The sequence below is a fragment of the Pseudochaenichthys georgianus genome, chromosome 15, assembly GCF_902827115.2.
Source record: "Pseudochaenichthys georgianus chromosome 15, fPseGeo1.2, whole genome shotgun sequence".
Classification (NCBI taxonomy): domain Eukaryota; kingdom Metazoa; phylum Chordata; class Actinopteri; order Perciformes; family Channichthyidae; genus Pseudochaenichthys; species Pseudochaenichthys georgianus.
Window position 1 is genome coordinate 33,950,734 of NC_047517.1, and position 18,919 is coordinate 33,969,652.

The 18,919-nt window shown below is 42.0% G+C and overlaps 1 protein-coding gene and 1 long non-coding RNA gene across 2 annotated transcripts; both read right to left on the reverse strand.

Annotated features, from left to right (window-relative positions):
* Positions 1–4,600: 4,600 nt before the first annotated feature.
* Positions 4,601–14,729, reverse strand: LOC117459433 (myosin heavy chain, fast skeletal muscle-like). The gene is made up of 39 exons (XM_071205605.1): positions 14,685–14,729; positions 14,470–14,613; positions 14,231–14,387; positions 14,111–14,138; positions 13,918–14,014; positions 13,715–13,807; positions 13,563–13,626; positions 13,385–13,483; positions 13,185–13,288; positions 12,927–13,065; positions 12,696–12,814; positions 12,292–12,441; positions 12,021–12,191; positions 11,622–11,922; positions 11,410–11,474; positions 11,223–11,310; positions 10,994–11,111; positions 10,788–10,911; positions 10,231–10,367; positions 9,896–10,151; positions 9,568–9,810; positions 9,309–9,485; positions 9,091–9,236; positions 8,908–8,998; positions 8,420–8,809; positions 8,170–8,296; positions 7,962–8,080; positions 7,680–7,876; positions 7,254–7,437; positions 6,978–7,143; positions 6,747–6,871; positions 6,339–6,647; positions 6,052–6,255; positions 5,818–5,943; positions 5,560–5,730; positions 5,368–5,472; positions 5,177–5,272; positions 4,893–5,024; positions 4,601–4,690 (listed from the first exon to the last, which is right to left on the reverse strand). Exons 1-39 carry the CDS (start codon positions 14,727–14,729, stop codon positions 4,670–4,672), a joined length of 5,628 nt encoding a protein of 1,875 aa, XP_071061706.1. The 3' UTR covers positions 4,601–4,669.
* Positions 14,729–15,794, reverse strand: LOC117459758 (uncharacterized). Its single transcript, XR_004553556.2, has 3 exons — positions 15,755–15,794; positions 15,580–15,620; positions 14,729–14,910 (listed from the first exon to the last, which is right to left on the reverse strand). It is a non-coding gene; the product is annotated as an uncharacterized lncRNA (long non-coding RNA).
* Between the last annotated feature and the right edge of the window lie 3,125 nt (positions 15,795–18,919).

Sequence of the window (18,919 nt, forward strand, 5' to 3'; positions counted from 1 at the left end):
TCTTTATTGGCTGGTAAACAGTGCAGCAGGAAAGGAAATCAAAGTCAAAGGGAGGTTATGAGGCGTATTAAAACTTCTGTCACAGCAAATGCAGGCTTTGTGCCGTCTCCCCTTCACTCCATATGAACAGATCATCTCCAGATCACCTCCAGTTGGCTGACATTTTTATCCAGACTGGCATACATTTTTTGTAATGTATAAGAAAGAAACCTTTTTTGGACTACAGGCAAATATAGTGAAATGATGAGCAAGGTCCGGATATATTTAGATTAGATGAGGAATACTTTATCAATCACAGCATGTAAAGGATTGCAAATCAATTTAAAAAAAAAAATGAAATAAAATAGAAAATACAACCACAGTTTTCCAACCCTACTCTCCAAATAGTTACGGGCTTGTAGTTATGTAGATCCGGCATGTTCAAAATGTCTTTAACGCTTGTTTGAGTTGCATCTCGGGAAGCTGTTGGACTCATAAGAATTCTGTTGTATCGACGAGTCATATTAAAGACGACAGGCCATTAGATAGCCTTTGACCTTTGGAATCCAATGGGAAAAGCCAATACTATATCTGTCCTTATCCAATCAAGATAATTATCACAATGTTGAACCCTAAGGTCTCAGAACAGAGATACTGATCTGTCCTTAAACAGATCAGTAAAGATAAAGGTGTACATGCCAGGTAAGTTTATGTGATATTTTGAATGTGGTGCACTTGTGGTCTGAATTAATTAAGTGTGTCTGTTAACCGCAACATCCAGTGTTCATGTACCATGTTTCCTGTAATCCCTCTACCTTAAAGGTCACCTATCATGCTATTTTTAGACAATAGCATAGGTCTCAGATATATACAAATATATAAAAAAGCATGTATATGAAGAGTTTTGGTCAAAATACCAAACAGATCACCCATTCCAGCCATGCCTCATATCCCACTATTTCACTTCCTGTTTAAAAAGTGCTGAAATATAAAGCTTTTTTTAAAAATAAATAAAAATAGCTACAAAAAAATAAAAGAGGGGGCTGAGCTCATGCGGGAGATGCAACCGGCAGATACTGCGGTGATGAAACACCATATCATGGATTATCAAGGATTATTTCTGAAATAGTATGGAGCTCAAAGGCATTTTCTCTTGCCGGTTATACTGATATTTCCTAAATCTGTATTCAAATGTAGTTCCCTCTGTCAGCAACGTATCAACAACTACACACACATTTCTATCAGTATTTCTCTGTGTTGTGGTTGACATGATGATGACTGTTAGGAGATAAGGGGAGAGACTGAGCATCACCATGAAATGTGCAAATTGACATACAAATGAATAAAAGGGGGGAAAAAATGCTCCATGTTTTTTAGGTTGTAAACTTTAACTGTTATGTAAGCCAACTAGACAGACAGTTTATCACTCTTCCTCCTGTACATTAGTAGATAAAAGGCATAAAATACTTGAATGAATGGTAAATAAAGGAGAACTGCGCGGAAAACTGCGTGGCGAACTGCGCACAAGTCGAGCTCATAAGCCGAGGACCCCTGTGCAATGTGAGGCCCCATGCAGCCTGCATGATCGGCCTGTAGGGAGGGGTGTGTGTGTGTGTGTGTGTGTGTGTGTGTGTGTGTGTGTGTGTGTGTGTGTGTGTGTGTGTGTGTGTGTGTGTGTGTGTGTGTGTGTGTGTGTGTGTGTGTGTGTGTGTGTGTGTGTGTGTGTGTGTGTGTGTGTGTGTGTGTGTGGTAGAGATGTTCAATCGATCAATCAATGTTTATTTATATAGCACAATATCACAAATGTTACATTGTCTCAGTGGGCTTCACAGTTTGTACAGAATATCAGTATGGCAATTAGGGCTGTACCCGAATATTCGAATATTCGTTCATTGGCCAACTATTCGGGTTTCAATTTCATTATTCGGATATTCGTTTTTTTTTTTTTTTTCAAACAAAAAAATATTTAAAAAAATATATATATATTTAGTTTTTTAATTTGATCAGAATAGTGAAAATAATAGGAGTAATGTGGGAACATCTGGGGCTAAGGCAATTATTGGCATAAAGTTGAGTAGCTCAGCCTAATAATAAATTGTGTCCATAGGTGCATCCCCACGCATCCCAGCCATCAACATCCTCAACAATACAGCAGACCCTACAGTTCCAAAAACCGATAACGGAGAAAAGAAAGATGGAGATAACAGATGCCATAGTAGATTTCATCGCTATGGATATGAGACCCATTTACATAGTCGAAGGCTTCAGAAAATTAATGAAGAAGATGGAGCCCGGCTACACTGTCCCCAAACGCTCCAGTATTTTAGATGCCATGTCTCTGAAGTACAGCGATCACCGAGACCAAATTGTAACTCAGATTGAAAACTCAACTGCCGTAAGTTTTACAACGGACATTTGGACCTCGGTGCGTATGGAGGCGTATATGGCTGTCACCTGTCATTTCATAACTCGGGAGTGGAAACTCTGTAACTTTGTTTTGGAAACCAAAGTAATGGAAGTAAACCATACGGGAGTAAATATTGCAGAACAGCTTGGAGAAGTGGCGGACGCCTTTGCCATTCCGAATTATAAGCGAGTAGCCGTTGTCCACGACAATGCCAGCAACATGAAGCTGGCAGCTGAAATATGTGTTTTGTATCTTTGTTTGACTGTTCAGGTTGTAAAATGTTATAGATGCAATGTGGAACCAGATTTGGTCCCCGGGTGCTGCGCTGGGTTAAATGTAGAGGACACATTTAGTTTTAATGTTTGCGAGTACTGAGACAATAAATACATATAAATCGTAATAGTATGCTCTTTCTGCGCTTCTGCTTAACAGCGTGTTGTCAGGTGTCTCGGAGCGTGTTATGAAACCTTTTGGGGAAAAAAAAAAAAAATGTGGAAAAAAAATGTATTAAAAAAAAATACAAATCTCTCCGCACCGAATATTCGAATATTCGCTGCTGATTACTACCGAATATCCGGAGCCCGAAAAATGGTATTCGGGACAGCCCTAATGGCAATACGACACCCTCTGTCCTTAGACCCTCACATCGTACAAGGAAAAATTTCCGAAGAAAACCCACAGTTTAAAGGGAAAAATGGGAGAAACCTCAGGGAGAGCAACAGAGGAGGGATCCCTCTCCCAGGACGGACATACGTGCAATAGATGCCGTGTGTACATTGAAAAGATAATACATTTACAACATGGGTAGTCCAAATGTTTGGAAATGCATGTGTCCATAATAAGAAGATAAATCCATGAGGATATCCATCCAGGACTTATGATCCAGGACCACAGCAACAGGCACAGCCACGACTCAAGATCCAGGGCTCACGATCCAGGACTCAGGACCACAGCAACAGGATCATCCATGACTCAGGATCCCGGCGTAGATAGACACCAAAAAGAGATTTGGGGGAAGCTGGGTTATTTGGAACGAGAGTACCCAGGTACAGACAGAGAGAAGGTAGAAGTAAGGTGTCCCCCGACAAACTAAGCCTATAGCAGAAAAACTAGGGGCTGAATCTAATCAGCCCTAACTATAAGCTTTATCAAAAAGGAAGGTCTTAAGCGCACTCTTAAAAACAGATGGGGTGTCTGCCGCCCAAACACAAACTGGAAGCTGATTCCACAAATGTGGAGCTTGATAAGAAAAGGCTCTGGCTCCCATTGTACTTTTAGAGACTCCAGGAACAACCAACGACCCTGCATTCTTGGAACGCAATGCCCTAGTAGGACAGTAGGGTATAATGAGTTATTTAAGGTAAGATGGCGCCTGCCCATTAAGGGCTTTGTAGGCGAGAAGAAGAATTTTAAATTCTATCCTGTGTTCTATAGGGAGCCAGTGTAAGGCAGCCAGATCAGGAGTAATGTGGTCCCTTTTCCTAACTCTGGTTAGTACACGAGCTGCAGCATTTTGAATCAGCTGAAGCGACTTAATTGACTTATTGGTGTTCAGTGTTTGTGTATGTGTGTCCCTATCTGACTGTGTGTGTGTTTGTGTGAACATATGTAGTATAAACATCCTGTGTGTGTGTGTACCAGTCTGTCTGTGGGCGTGTCTACTCTGATTAGATGATGTCACTCAGGTGTGTGGCACCAATCTGCCCAGCAACACCATGGTAACCAACTGCAGAACTGAGTCCCATTAAGAATGTATTGAGGATTATATCTGACAATGTTGCCACATGTTCAAAAACTATGGCTCCTACAAAAAAATTACCAGACTGTGAGCATCAGTGAACCCCAATGAACTGATATGGTTTTTTTGGGGGTATAGGTGGACTTTTTGACAAGTTTTTGTCTCTTCATGCCCTCAAGAGGCATTTTGTTTGATATGTTTTTATCATAGAAGAGGTTTTCCTACGTTTTTCATGAAAAATGATGTCCAAGGAGTGTAGGGTTTGGGGATTATGGCAGGTTTAATACATTTTTTTTTGGACGAATTTCAAGCTCTCCTCCACTCTGTTTTGAGATCAAAGCAGAGCTGCGCAATACACACTGATGTTAAAATCTGAAAAAGGCCTCTCTACCAAGCTGTAAAGCATTCATACGAAGAAGAAGAAGAAGATTTGCACAGCACTCGCACTAATAAGAAAGACAATTCCATTAATGATAAAAAACGTTTATTGTGGTATATTTCACATCATATTATATGATTAGAAACAGCCAATCAACTCAAGTGCTTTATTCAGCTGCTTCTTTTCCCTGTAAAAAAACAAACAAAATATAAATACATACAGTGTATGCACAAGCATAAACATCATACTCTGCATACATCTAAATGTTTTCTCTGTCGTTCATTTCATAAAGATTTGGGCCATATTTGTTCTGTGAAGACTTAAGTATTGCATTAAGAGATATTTAATTTAATTTTCATTCATAAAAGCTGAAATGTATTTATAGTTACCTTGCCAGAGTCACGGCCCTTTGCTCTCAGTTTGTTGACCTGGGACTCTGCAATGTCAGCACGCTCCTCAGCCTCCTCCAGCTCATTTTGAACCTTCCTGCACTTGGACAGATGAGTATTGGCTTGTTCCTCCTGGAATAAGAGATACATAGTTTAAGGTACAGAAACCTTCAAACACTTTAAAATATAATATAAGAATGTGATGGGAATCTTAACAATCAGCAAGATTTTCTGGTAAAAATAAATGTGACATATCTACAAAACAATGTATATATTGTCCTTACCGCCTCCTCAGCCTGCCTCTTGTAGGCCTTCACCTTCAGCTGCAATTTGTCAACCAGATCCTGCAGCCTGGCAACATTTTTCTTGTCCTCCTCAGTCTGTGCCAATTTAGATTTGCATGTTTAACATTTTTAAAAGGTTAGTATATTAGATTAATTGGTACTGTACATTTTAACTATGAAAGTAACCATACCTGATAGGTGAGCTCCTTAACTCTCCTCTCATATTTGCGGACACCTTTAACAGCATCTACTCCACGTCTCTGTTCAGCCTCAACCTCTGCTTCCAGCTCACGCACCTTTTGAATAACATTAAAACATTAAGTATCCAGCTTGTTTTCAAAGGTTTCTTTCAGCTATATAAATCTTAGTATGAGTATTCTTACCCTAGACTCCAGTTTCTGGAGCTGCTTCTTGCCACCCTTCATGGCCAGGTTCTCAGCCTCATCCAGACGGTGCTGCAGGTCCTTAACAGCAACCTCCAGGTTCTTTTTCATCCTCTCCAGATGAGCACTAGTATCTTGCTCCTTCTTCAGCTCCTCAGCCATCATAGCAGCCTACAGGAGACATCAAAACATGTTAATTAGAAATGTCAACAACAAAAATGGCCGTTAAAAGTAAGAACACATGACATTGAAACCTACATCAGTGATGGCCTTCTTTGCCTTCTCCTCTGCATTCCTTGCTTCCTGCACAATGTCATCCACTTCACCCTGGACCTGGACCAGGTCTGTCTCAAGCTTCTTCTTGGTGTTCACAAGGCTTGTGTTCTAAAAAGGTAAAAATATTTAGCCTCTGAAGTCATCACATGCCTAATATTCATGTTAGTTGAAATTGTATTTGATTCTTGAATTATTGAAAAGATTAGGTTTGTTCACCTGAGAGTGCAGAAGTCCAACACGCTCACTGGCATCAACCAGCTCTTGCTCAGCAATTTTGCGACTTCTCTCTGTCTGTTCCAGAGCAGCTCTAAGTTCCTCAATTTCAGCCACCATAAGACCGTTTCTACGATCCACCATAGCAGCCTGCTCCTTGAAGTCCTCCTGGGCTCTGACAGCATCATCAAGGTGCAGTTGTGCATCCTAGTGAGAAAAAGATCATACATGAATGCCAAAATGTAGCCCAATCTACCATAGTTGGAAAATAAACTGTTCCTTTTCTATACCTTCAGCTGTGCCTGCACATTCCTGAGCTGCTTCGTGGACTCAGCAGCCTGGCGGTTGGCATGGCTGAGCTGAATCTCCATCTCATTCAGATCTCCCTCCATCTTCTTCTTGATTCTCAGGGCATCGTTCCTGCTCCTGACCTCAGAATCCAGAGTGCTCTGCATGGAGTCAGTCACTCTCTGGCTGTTCCTCTTGATCTGTTCCATCTCTTCATCTTTCTCTGCCAGCTTCCTGTCCACCTCACCCTTAATCTGGTTGAGCTCCAGCTGGACACGCAGGATCTTAGACTCTTCATGTTCCAGAGTTCCCTAATGAAATCAAACAATTAAACACTCATCTTTGCCTTCAAACACTGATATATATTTGTCAATGATTTTTAATGTTATGAACTCCCAGGAAAGAAATACCTCAGCCTCTTCAAGAGCTGTCTGGATCTCAGTCTTCTCTGTCTCCACCTGCTTCTTGTTCTTCTCCAGCTCATGGATGCTCTTGCCAGTCTCACCAATCTGTTCAGTCAGATCTGAGATCTCCTCTGCAGAAAGATACATGGGGTTTATCATATTGTTGAGCCTTAAATGGTAAAATATCAACAAAATGTCCAACTCATGTTGAACTCTGTGACATTATGTAGAACTCACGTTGCAGATTCTTGTTTTCACGCTTCATGGTCTCCAGATGATCAAGAGCCTCCTCATAAGAGTTCTTCATCTTGAACAGTTCAGTGCTGAGAGAACGAGCCTCCTTCTGTGCTCCCTCAAGCTCCGCCTGACCCTCCTCGTACTTCTGCTTCCACTCTGCCAACACCTGAATAATACAATGCATACAGTTTATTTGGTTATGTTAAAGTCTCAGGGCAAAATAAATATTCATGTCATTGTTTGTGTGTTTTGACCAAACACAGTAAATTGTGTTACCTTGTCAAAGTTCCTCTGCTTTTTGTCCAGGTTGGCAGCAAGGCCATTGGCCCTCTCCACATCAATCATGAGGTCCTCCACCTCACTCTGGAGCCTCTGTTTGGTTTTCTCAAGAGAAGCACACTTGGAATTCACTGCCTCAATCTGTTCCTCAGCCTCCTGAAGGCGCTGGGCAAGCTTTTTCCTGTTTGAAAATGGAGGTATTAGTGGCTCAGTTAAACTCATAAAGTTACAAGTTATTTTCTAGTTATATTTGCATAACTGAAACAACTAATTACCGTATTAATTAATCTAAATCATTGGCCTCAAAGTAAGAAGCTATACACATTTTAAAATACTAATGTTATTACCAGCAATTCAGGAATCAGTGGAGTTTTTGCTAAAATGCTACACTTCTGGCCATTTAACAGTTGGAATGTCACTCACTTGGATTCCTCAAGCTCCTCAGTGCGCTGGATAGCATCAGTTTCATACTTCGATCTCCACTGAGCCACCTCACTGTTGGCCTTGGACATTCCACGCTGCAGCTCAGCCTTGGCCTCCTGCTCCTCTTCAAACTGCTCTCTCAGCAGATCACAGTCATGGCGGGCTGATTGCAGGCCATGGGCAAGGGCATTCTTGGCCTGTTGTAAGAAATATTATTAACCTTTACACTTTCTAAATCGCAAACAAATCATACAAATATATACTATCTTAATGGTTTCTTACCTTAACCTCCTCCTCAATCTGTCTCTTCAATTCATCAAGCTGCTGTGTGGAGGCCTGCTTGCCTCTGGTCAACTGAGAGACAAGAGCTTCCTTCTCTTCAACTTGACGGCTGAACTCACCTTGTGTGAAAAATATTATAATACGTTAGTTTGTGTTACGTTTCTCAATCATATACTCCACAGATGGTTCACCAAAAACATGTAGATACCATTTTCTGTCAGGAGACGTGCTTTCTGTGAACTTGTGTCATTGATTTGGCGGACGTTTTCATCATTCTTGGTCTTCAGTTCGCTAAATTGGTCCTCAAGAGTACGGCACATCTTTTCAAGATTTCCCTAATGAGGAAGAAATCAACAAGATTAGTGATCAGATTGTATTCACAAAATAATTTACATGATGTACTATATTCATATTGGTAACATATAATATAATAAAAAAAGCATGTAATGCTAGTGTACCTTTGCCTTAGCAACATTCTCCATGTTGCTAGAGAGGTCATCAATCTCCATCTTGTATTCACTCTTTTCCTTCTCAAGCTTCTGCTTGACACGCTGGAGGTTGTCAATCTGCTCTCCCAGCTCAGCAACACTGTCAGCCTGCTTCTTGCGAAGGGCAGCAGCAGTTGCTTCATGCTGCAGAGTGGACTCCTCAAGGTCACGACGGAGCTTCTGGAACTCAGCCTCACGCTTCTTGTTCATCTCAATCTGAGCAGCGGTGGCACCTCCAGCCTCCTCCAGCCTCTCACTGATCTCCTCAAGTTCCCTGGAGAGGTCAGCTCTCTGCTTCTCAACCTTGGCACGAGCTGCACGCTCAGCCTCAATCTCCTCTTCCAGTTCCTCAATACGAGCCTGTTGAATGTAGATGTTTTGTCTTTTAGCAATCATTCACCTTATTACACATAATAGCAAATGTATGCAGTATTGCTAAGTGTAACACAATATCTCACCTGGAGCTCCTTGATCTTCTTCTGGAGCTGAGCACCCAGAGACTGCTCATCTTCAATCTTGCTAAGGAGCTGACTGCATTCAAAGTCCTTCCTGTGAACAAAATTGATAAAGTGCATTGAGTTCATGCCATTGAACACTTCTTTAAAAAAATGTATGTTGTTTAAACAGAAAAACTAAGCTACTTTTTGATTTTCTCATCAGACTGCTGCTTGTCATTCTCAAGATCCATGACGGATTCCTGGGCCAGTTTGAGATCACCCTCAAGCTTTCTCTTGGTTCTCTCCAGGTCCATACGCAGCTTCTTCTCTTGCTCCAGAGAACCCTCAAGCTAAACAAAGGTATACATTTTTAATTATCAAGAATAATCTTGCTTTGCCAAATCAAGTGACTGTAAACTTACATCATCCACTTGCTGCTCAAGCTTGGTCTTGGCCTTGGTCAGAGTGTTGACTTTGTCTTCCTCTGCCTGCAGGTCATCAAGAGTCTGCTGATGAGACTCCTGAAGGGCTTTCTTTTCCTTGGTCAGCTTAGCAACGCTCTCATCCTGAGAGGCCATCTCCTCGGTCAGGTTCTTCACCTAAGTGTGCAAGAAATATTTTGTTAATATAAATAAATAATTATAATCTCACTACCTAATGGACAGATCATTGAATACAAACCTTGTTCTCAGTGGCATGTTTCTCCTTTTCCACTTTGGCCAAGGTAAGCTCCAGGTCATCAATATCCTTCTTGAGCTCAGAGCATTCATCCTCCAGCTTTCTCTTCTTGGCAGTGAGCTCAGCATTCATTTCCTCTTCATCCTCCAGTCTCTCAGTTGTCTCTTTGAGTTTGGCCTCCATCTGAATCTTACTCTTGATGAGTCCCTCACATCTCTCCTCAGCATCAGTGAGATTGTCTCCTTCCTAGACCATTTTCATAAAAATATATGTTAGCTCATATATATTGACAAACATGAAAAAACGTATTTGTCTGTTGACGTTTACTTACAGATGCTACTTGCAGAGCCAGATCAGTCTTCTCCCGCAGAAGAGAAACCATCTTCTCCTCCAGTTCCTTCTTCTTGGCCAGGGCAGTAGCCAGGTCAGTTGTCATTTTTTCATAGTTCTCCTTCATATTTGCCAGCTCCTTTTCAGTTTCAGCACTCTGCAGCAGAGGCTTAATCTTGTAGTAGACCTTCATCCATGGCCAGTGTTTGACATTCATGAAGGAGCGCACGTTGTACTGGATGGTGTATACGGCTTCCCTGCACAGAAAAAAATGGTTTTAGACAATTTCTATTTTTTCTTTACACCATTGATCAGAATTAGCAGTTTTCAACGTGCCTCCTTGCTGTCATCTTCACAAACTCCGTTCTCATGAGATAACCACGACACAAAGCCTGAGTAATTCTGACCAGAGATGCCAGTTTTTCGTCTCTCATCTCCTCAAGGGTACCCAGCAGGCCAGCCTTGAAGAACACCTGAACAAACAAAAACAAAAAAATATTTCAGAATCAGAATACTTTTTTTCGAGGAGGGGAAATATAAATGTCTTTCAGCAAATAAATGATGAATTCAAGTAATGAACACTTGCAACACTGTATAACAAGCAAGCAAACAAACAAAATGAAATATGTGACTCCTATTTACATGATGGTTTTTGGTCGGATGGAATGGTTTTAAGGCCAAGTCTTAATCACAATCATAATCAAGGTTTAATTTTTTATTATTTGCCGGGATGGAAAAAGAAAAGCTACCAGAGTTGACCTCCTGATGTAGTTTCATTAATTACATGTATAATACATACTACCGTAGTCACAGTAACATCCAACAAATACACTGTACAGCGTCTTTGGTAAATATTCATTAGCTCAGTTATGAAGTAAATGTAAAGTACTTACCTTGGTGTGTCCAAATTTATATTCATCATGAGGAACATCAATTGACCCAAGCAGCTTCTCTGAAGCCTTCTTGTTGTCCATGAACTGACCGTCAGGGATGACAGCGGCATTCAGCACCTTGTATCTATATGAAAGAGTTTATTGTCAGGAGGAGCATTACATTGTAATAATGAGAGTTTAAAATTCTATGTATAAAAACATTATACCTCTGCTTGAAGTCAGCATAGAGGATCCTGCTGGGGAAACCTTTTCTGCAGATTCTAATACCCTCCAGGACACCATTACACCTGAGCTGGTGGATAACCAGGTGGTTCTCCATAAGACCTGTACAAAACAATATTATATATTTAGTTATTTGAATAAATAGTAGGTATTCTTGTTGATGCAGCACAGAATTAAAAACCAAACCAGTCATCAATACAGTTGTATATGTACCTGGAGTCTTTATCTCATTGGGAATCAGACAGCGCACAAAGTGAGGATGGGTAGCCCTCAAGTTAGTCATCAGCTTGCCCAAGTTCTCCTGTAATCCATAATGGTGTCTCATGTCATGAAATGCCACAATTGGGAGATTTAGTTTAAACAGAGATCTATTAGATATGTTTGCTTTGAGAAAGCTTACCCTGAACTGTGAGGACACAGTCTGCATAGAACCACCCTTCTTCTTGCCTCCCTTCTTAGTAGTATCTGTTGATGTTTTGTTAGAATGTCACAAAATTAGCATAAACAAGTAATAGTTGATGAGTTAAAATAAAATTACAAATATACATTTGATTTGTAAAAAGTATATATTATCTCTGGTTTTAAATGTCTTTACTGTAGTTACTATCTTACCCTCAACTACTGGAGGATACAGCGAAACCAGCAGTTTCACTGAAGATTTCATGTACAGCTGAATGACAGAGTCATTCAGGGGATCCTTGTTCTTGTCCAACCAGCCAGAGATGTTGTAGTCCACGGTACCAGCATAGTGCACCAGGGAGAAGTGGGCCTCAGCCTTGCCCTTTGCGGGCTTTGGCTTCTCAAATGCTTTGTTTTTTCCAAGATGCTGGTCATACAGCTTGTTCTTGAAGGATGTGTCTGAGGCCTTGGGGAACATGCACTCCTCTTCAAGGATGGAGAAGATGCCCATGGGCTTGAAAAGGTTGAAAGAGGTATATCATTTAATGATACATTATAACAAATACAAAAACAGTTACATATGATGTATGATATAATTAATGAAGTGGTTACCCTTTCAATCAGCTCAATGCAGGCAGCCAAGTCCATACCAAAGTCAATGAACTCCCAGATAATACCCTCCTTCTTGTACTCCTCTTGCTCCAGGACGAACATGGTGTGGTTGAAGAACTGTTGCAGTTTCTCATTTGTGAAGTTGATGCACAGCTGCTCCAATGTATTGAACTGCAAAAGGACATATCATCTTCATAATCTCTTACAAGGCAATAAGAACTATTATTTATTTAAAAGTATCAACTGCTAAATTGTTCAAACTCTGGCTTACATCAAAGATTTCAAAGCCAGCAATATCCAGCACACCAATGTAGAACTGTCTAGGTTGTTTGGTGTCCAACATATTGTTGATACGGATGACCATCCACAAGAACATCCTCTCATAGATAGACTTGGCCAGGGCAGGCACTGAGTTGTTGACCTTAAAGAAAAAAAAGTGATGTAATTTCATTTTTGACATATACAACTGGTATATTATATTATTTTCAAGATACATGCCACTAAAATTCCAAAACTAAACAAAAATTGAATCAAAGACACCCTTGAATTTAGAATTCAATTAGAACTAGTACAGAAAATGCCAACTGACATCGCATATCTTTTTCCTAATGAAATCTGTACTACTTTTTTTGTTTATAAACAGTAGAAGGTTCGATATTGATCATCATTGTTTACCTGAGGTACAGTCTGTCCCTTGGTGACATACTCATTTCCGACCTTCACTCTAGGATAGCACAGACCCTTCAGCATGTCAGCGGAGTTCAGACCCAGCAAATAAGCAACCTTGTCAGCATCTGCAAATAATTCAGAAATGTCCATCATAATTTGTGAAGAACACAATGTTATCAAGAAATGTATCAATGTTGTTGCCAAGCTCTAAGCTTTGAGCTAAGAGTAAATACTCACCGTCTGTGCCTTCAGGCTCAGCCTGCTCCTCACGCTGCTTTTGCCTGAACTTCATGTTACCATGGTGAAGCACAGCACCGGTCATCTTGTAAATGCTCATCTTCTCTTCATGAGTGAAGCCCAGGATATCAATAGCATTCTGATGTCAAAAGACACAAAAAACACAATTGTTCAAGCAAAAGTTCTTAAAAGAGCTGTAATGATGTTGCATTTATTTCACAAAGTCTATTTAAATATGTTGAATTGAAAATTACTCACATCCGTGGCTTCCAGCTCCACTTTGTCATCAATGCTGGCCACAACGATCTTACCCATGCTACACATGGGGAAGTCGTAGGGGTTGGTTGTGAGGAGTGCCAGTTCTAGAATCCAAAAAAAATAAACATTTTAGTAGATATTTTTTATAAATGTAAAAGTCTAATAAGGTTGAAACAATTGCAATATCTAATTCTCCTTACCAAGGAGCTCTGGTATGTGGCCGGTCATCATCTGGTAGAAGATATGGTAGCCTCTCTCTTGCTCAAGCTGGAATGTCACTCGAGACTTCTCCAGCAGATCTACAAGTTTTGAACATGTCAATGCCAGGCTAAATCTTACTTACAGTAGTTTATATACACTATAAGGATTGTTACTTACAAGTCTCAATATCAGCACTAGCCAGTTTGCCAGCTGTGTTGAAATGGATTCTGATGAATTTACCCTGTTTGAAATAACATAATCATTAATGTCCCTCCACATGTGCAATGTAACAATGCTTCTCTCGTTTGTAGAAACTGTTCCATACTTACAAAACGAGAAGAGTTGTCATTCCTCACAGTTTTGGCGTTACCATAAGACTCAAGCAATGGATTGGCTGCAATAATCTGATCCTCAAGTGACCCCTAAAATCCAGGTTAAGAATAGTTGTCAGGAAACGACTTCATTTGTTCATCCCTGAAAAAACTTCTAAAGATAAAGAATCCTGAATCGTCATCATCATAGAGTAACATACCTTTGATTCGTCTCTCTTGGGTCCAGAAACTGAGATTGTTGCAAAGTACTGGATGACACGCTTGGTGTTCACAGTCTTTCCAGCACCAGATTCTCCACTAGGTAGAGACAGAGATTATTAAGAACTTGACCAATATCTTTGATTAATCTTAATTAAAACTAAATTGGCACACTTGTAAATGTTACAAACTTACGTGATCAAGACAGACTGGTTTTCCCTATCTGTAAAAGTAAAAAAAACATAAACCAATCAAGTACATGTTAAAAACTGAAACCCTATACTGATGCGTTTTAAATGAGTTGTAATGACTTACCAGTAGCCATGAACTGATACGCGTTGTCAGAGACAGAGAAGATGTGGGGTGGAGCCTCCATACGCTTCTTGCCTCTGTAGGCACTTACACATTCAGAATCGTATACTGGGAGCCACTTGTAGGGGTTCACAGTGGCACAGAACAACCCAGAGTAGGTCTAAAATATATCACAGAGAATTTAAATGTAACTTCATGTTTCCAGCAAACATTTTTCAGTCTCATTAGGCAATTAGTCTTACGTAGATCATCCATGCTGCATAACGCTCTTTGAGGTTATACAGCACAGAGGCTTCATTGAGATGGGTCATCATGGCCATGTCCTCAATCTTGTCATACTTTGGAGGGTTCAATGGGAAGACCTCCTCTTCTTTCACTACCCTCTCCTAGAACAGGAAACGTGTTACAATGACAAATTATCAAATTTAATTCCTTGTACACACGGATTTAATGATACGAACCTCCTCAGTTCCCAGTATTTTGACAGTGACTTTGGCACCATCTTTCGTGAGGATTGTTGCCTTCACGTACAGCTCCTTGACATCAGACACAAAGCAAGCACTCTTGGCATCAAATGGTGCGTTTTGAGCCTCAATTCTTTCCCTCTCTGGCTTACGAAGGTAAATGGCAGCCTTGCCATACAAGGCCATCTCCGCGTCGGTACTCATGGTGGCAGTTTATTTCTGTGAAGTACACACAAGTAAGATACATCTTATTAATCTTACTTATTTTAATGTTTTCAATCAATTTGATTCAACAGCCCAGATGTCTGTTGTCAAACAGAGGCGTGTGGCATAGTGGATAGAGCGTTGGTGTTCGGATCAGCGGAGCACAGGTTCAAACCCCACTGCAGTCAGCATGTCGGTGTGTCCCTGGGCAAGACACTTCACCCCCACAGTATTGAGTATGTAAGTTGCTTTGGATAAAAGCGTCCAAACATGTAACATGTAATGTAATGTAATCAAAGAAAAAGAAGCATACTGTATCCCCATTAAATTAAATTCTCATTGAAATGGAAGGATTCAAATTGAAAATTCTCGTTAAATCGTCGCACAGTACCACACTCAGTGAAATGTAGTCTTTGAATGTAACCCATCCTAGTATTAGAAGCAGTGGGCAGCTACTATACAGGTCCCAGGAAGCAGTGTGGGGGTCAGCTGCTTTGCTCTCAGAGGTAAGAAGTAAACTGAAATGTGGATTGGTAACAGTCCACACTTCAATTATTTTCCTGTGCACCAGAACACATTCCAGTATGGAGTTAAAAGTAATTAGCTCATTAAAACGTTTTTCTAACTTAGATTGACGGAATAAAATACATTTACAAATGTAATGTAGTTGAAATTTGTTCATACCTGTTCCACTCTTATTGAAAAGTCAGAAATATTCCACAATCCTGTTGAGAAGATATCATATTGGTCTTAAATCAACAAAATTGTTCATGATAATTTTTACAATGAATTTTTATTTTAAACAAATTGAGAAAATACAGAATGCATTGAAATGCTATACAGCAGAAAGTAAGCCTACCACAAGCTGAAGTCTCCAGAAGTCTTCCACCACACCGCCTCTGTCCTGTTGGGGCCCCCTTATATACGATCTGGCTTATTGCTTATGCAGCATGGTTAAATATGGGCCATTGCCAAATATGGTGTGGACAACAGGCATCAATTGGAACAGGTGTTCACAGTCCATCTTGTATTTTGGCCCGGTTCCAGAACAAAAATACTTGGGGTGCATCTGAGATTACAGGGGGTTCAGCAGTATTAGACATGAATATTCTAGACATTGTCTATTTTTATAGCACGAGCTACAAAATGACCGCCTTATCCCACTGTACAGACGAGTACTTGTTTAGACATACCTGGGCAGGCTCTGTCTCCTGGCACCTGCGGGTCGCCGAGGGGCGGCAGTGTTTCGGGCGACGAAGACTGCTGACTGAGTTTCCACGACGGAGGGTAACGTGATGTCCCCATCTGACCTATTGCTATTGTCTGCAGTAGATGCAGTGTTGCAGGCGTTTAGTGATGGTTGTGTCATGGCTTGGCTCTCAGCCACAACAAACGCGCGACAGAAAACGAGGGCGGGAATAGAAAAATAGTTTATTCACTGCTGCTGAAGGACACAATCAGGCGAAACAAACGACGAAACAAGAGGTCAGCTGGTCGTGGCTGCTCTTCGCGTTGCGTCCTCCTGCCAGAGAGAGAGAGCGAGATCCGGCCCGGTCCTTTATCCGGCTAACTCCAGCCGCCAGGTGTCCTCAATCCCAGCTGATAGACCAAAGGACCTTAAAGAAACATACACACACCAGAGATAACAAGGCAGGGGTCGTCACACCCCCCCCCCCTCCCTTAAAGTCGGTGTCCCCAGGACCACCGGCACACCAACCCTGACAAAACAAAAAAAACACCAGTAATGAACAACAAAAATACAAGACATAAGGCACCCCACTTCCAACAAAACCAACAATTGCAACATACAACCCTCACACTGCCAACCGCTCCTCCCACACCCAGCCACATCTTTAGCAACACAGATAAACAACCTGACAAGCACACTTTAAAAGGATGGGCAGAGCGAGAACGATTTATCAAACAGTATGACAGACAATACATTACCGTCACGGCCCATGTTTCCTCAGTTTTAGCAGTTAGTTTCACCGCAACGTGGCCAATGTTGCCACACCTGTAACATTTCACCCTACTGCAACGTCTCCGGATGTGACCAAGCCCACCGCAGGAATAGCACTTCCGGCCGTTAGCATGCCCACAGTCACGAGCCATGTGTCCTTGGTCTCCACACCGATAGCAGGACATTTCCTTGCCTCTTCCTCGACCTCTGCTGCCGCCACCACGACCACCATCAACGCTGCCGCCACTACGACCACCATCAACGCCACTGCCGCTACGACCACTTTGACTAGTGGGACAATGCTTGGGCTTCTGATTTCTAAACTTGTTTTTGTCCATAGCACGAGTGATCACACAAGAGGACGTGACGTCTGCCAACACTGTAGAGCTCTCCTCAGACCTAAGCACAGGGGGAACATCAGTCCAGACTCTGCTCCCTGCCAAACCGTTGCCCAGGATGAACTGTATCCCCTCGATTGGCAAAGCTGGACGTACACCAACAGCCACCTCACCCTTAACAAGACCACAGTCAATATCCATCCTATGAGCAGGAATAGGAAGAACTTTTAATCCCATTCCCCAACTCAGAAGGGTGTAACCAGTGTCACTCTCATAAGACAGAGGCAAAACAGAGTCAACAATATAGGAGTCAAAAGCCCCTGTGTCTCGCAAGATTTTGATTGGAACTCTGACATTACTACCTACCAATGACACCAAGCCGTCTCGTATAAATGGAGCATAAGATGCCAAAACCTCAGATCCACCTAAGTGGGATGTAAGCACATCGGCAACACAGCAGCTTTCCACAGGAGCAGCCAACGCAACAGGCCCAACAAAATATCTTCCTCCCTCAGATTTTGCTCCAAGCGCAGGACAGTCTGCCTTCCTATGGCCTTTTTCGCGACAGTAGTGGCAAATATCATTATTATCCCCCTCAGATTTGACCAAACCCAATTTCCACACAACAAACGCGAGACAGAAAACGAGGGCGTGAATAGAAAAATAGTTTATTCACTGCTGCTGAAGGACACAATCAGGCGAAACAAACGACGAAACAAGAGGTCAGCTGGTCGTGGCTGCTCTTCGCGTTGCGTCCTCCTGCCAGAGAGAGAGAGCGAGATCCGGCCCGGTCCTTTATCCGGCTAACTCCAGCCGCCAGGTGTCCTCAATCCCAGCTGATAGACCAAAGGACCTTAAAGAAACATACACACACCAGAGATAACAAGGCAGGGGTCGTCACACCCCCCCCCCCTCCCTTAAAGTCGGTGTCCCCAGGACCACCGGCACACCAACCCTGACAAAACAAAAAAAACACCAGTAATGAACAACAAAAATACAAGACATAAGGCACCCCACTTCCAACAAAACCAACAATTGCAACATACAACCCTCACACTGCCAACCGCTCCTCCCACACCCAGCCACATCTTTAGCAACACAGATAAACAACCTGACAAGCACACTTTAAAAGGATGGGCAGAGCGAGAACGATTTATCAAACAGTATGACAGACAATACATTACCGTCACGGCCCATGTTTCCTCAGTTTTAGCAGTTAGTTTCACCGCAACGTGGCCAATGTTGCCACACCTGTAACATTTCACCCTACTGCAACGTCTCCGGATGTGACCAAGCCCACCGCAGGAATAGCACTTCCGGCCGTTAGCATGCCCACAGTCACGAGCCATGTGTCCTTGGTCTCCACACCGATAGCAGGACATTTCCTTGCCTCTTCCTCGACCTCTGCTGCCGCCACCACGACCACCATCAACGCTGCCGCCACTACGACCACCATCAACGCCACTGCCGCTACGACCACTTTGACTAGTGGGACAATGCTTGGGCTTCTGATTTCTAAACTTGTTTTTGTCCATAGCACGAGTGATCACACAAGAGGACGTGACGTCTGCCAACACTGTAGAGCTCTCCTCAGACCTAAGCACAGGGGGAACATCAGTCCAGACTCTGCTCCCTGCCAAACCGTTGCCCAGGATGAACTGTATCCCCTCGATTGGCAAAGCTGGACGTACACCAACAGCCACCTCACCCTTAACAAGACCACAGT

What these genes read in the sequence shown, in the direction of transcription:
- LOC117459433 (XM_071205605.1), bottom strand. Translation starts at nt 14,729, where the DNA reads ATGGTGCCAAAGTCACTGTCAAAATACTGGGAACTGAGGAGGTTC. An exon ending in CCACATACCAGAGCTCCTTG is followed by an intron (nt 13,289 to 13,384) that starts GTAAGGAGAATT and finishes TTTGGATTCTAG; the next exon opens with AACTGGCACTCCTCACAACC. An exon ending in CAGCTCTTGAAGAGGCTGAG is followed by an intron (nt 6,648 to 6,746) that starts GTATTTCTTTCC and finishes TGATTTCATTAG; the next exon opens with GGAACTCTGGAACATGAAGA.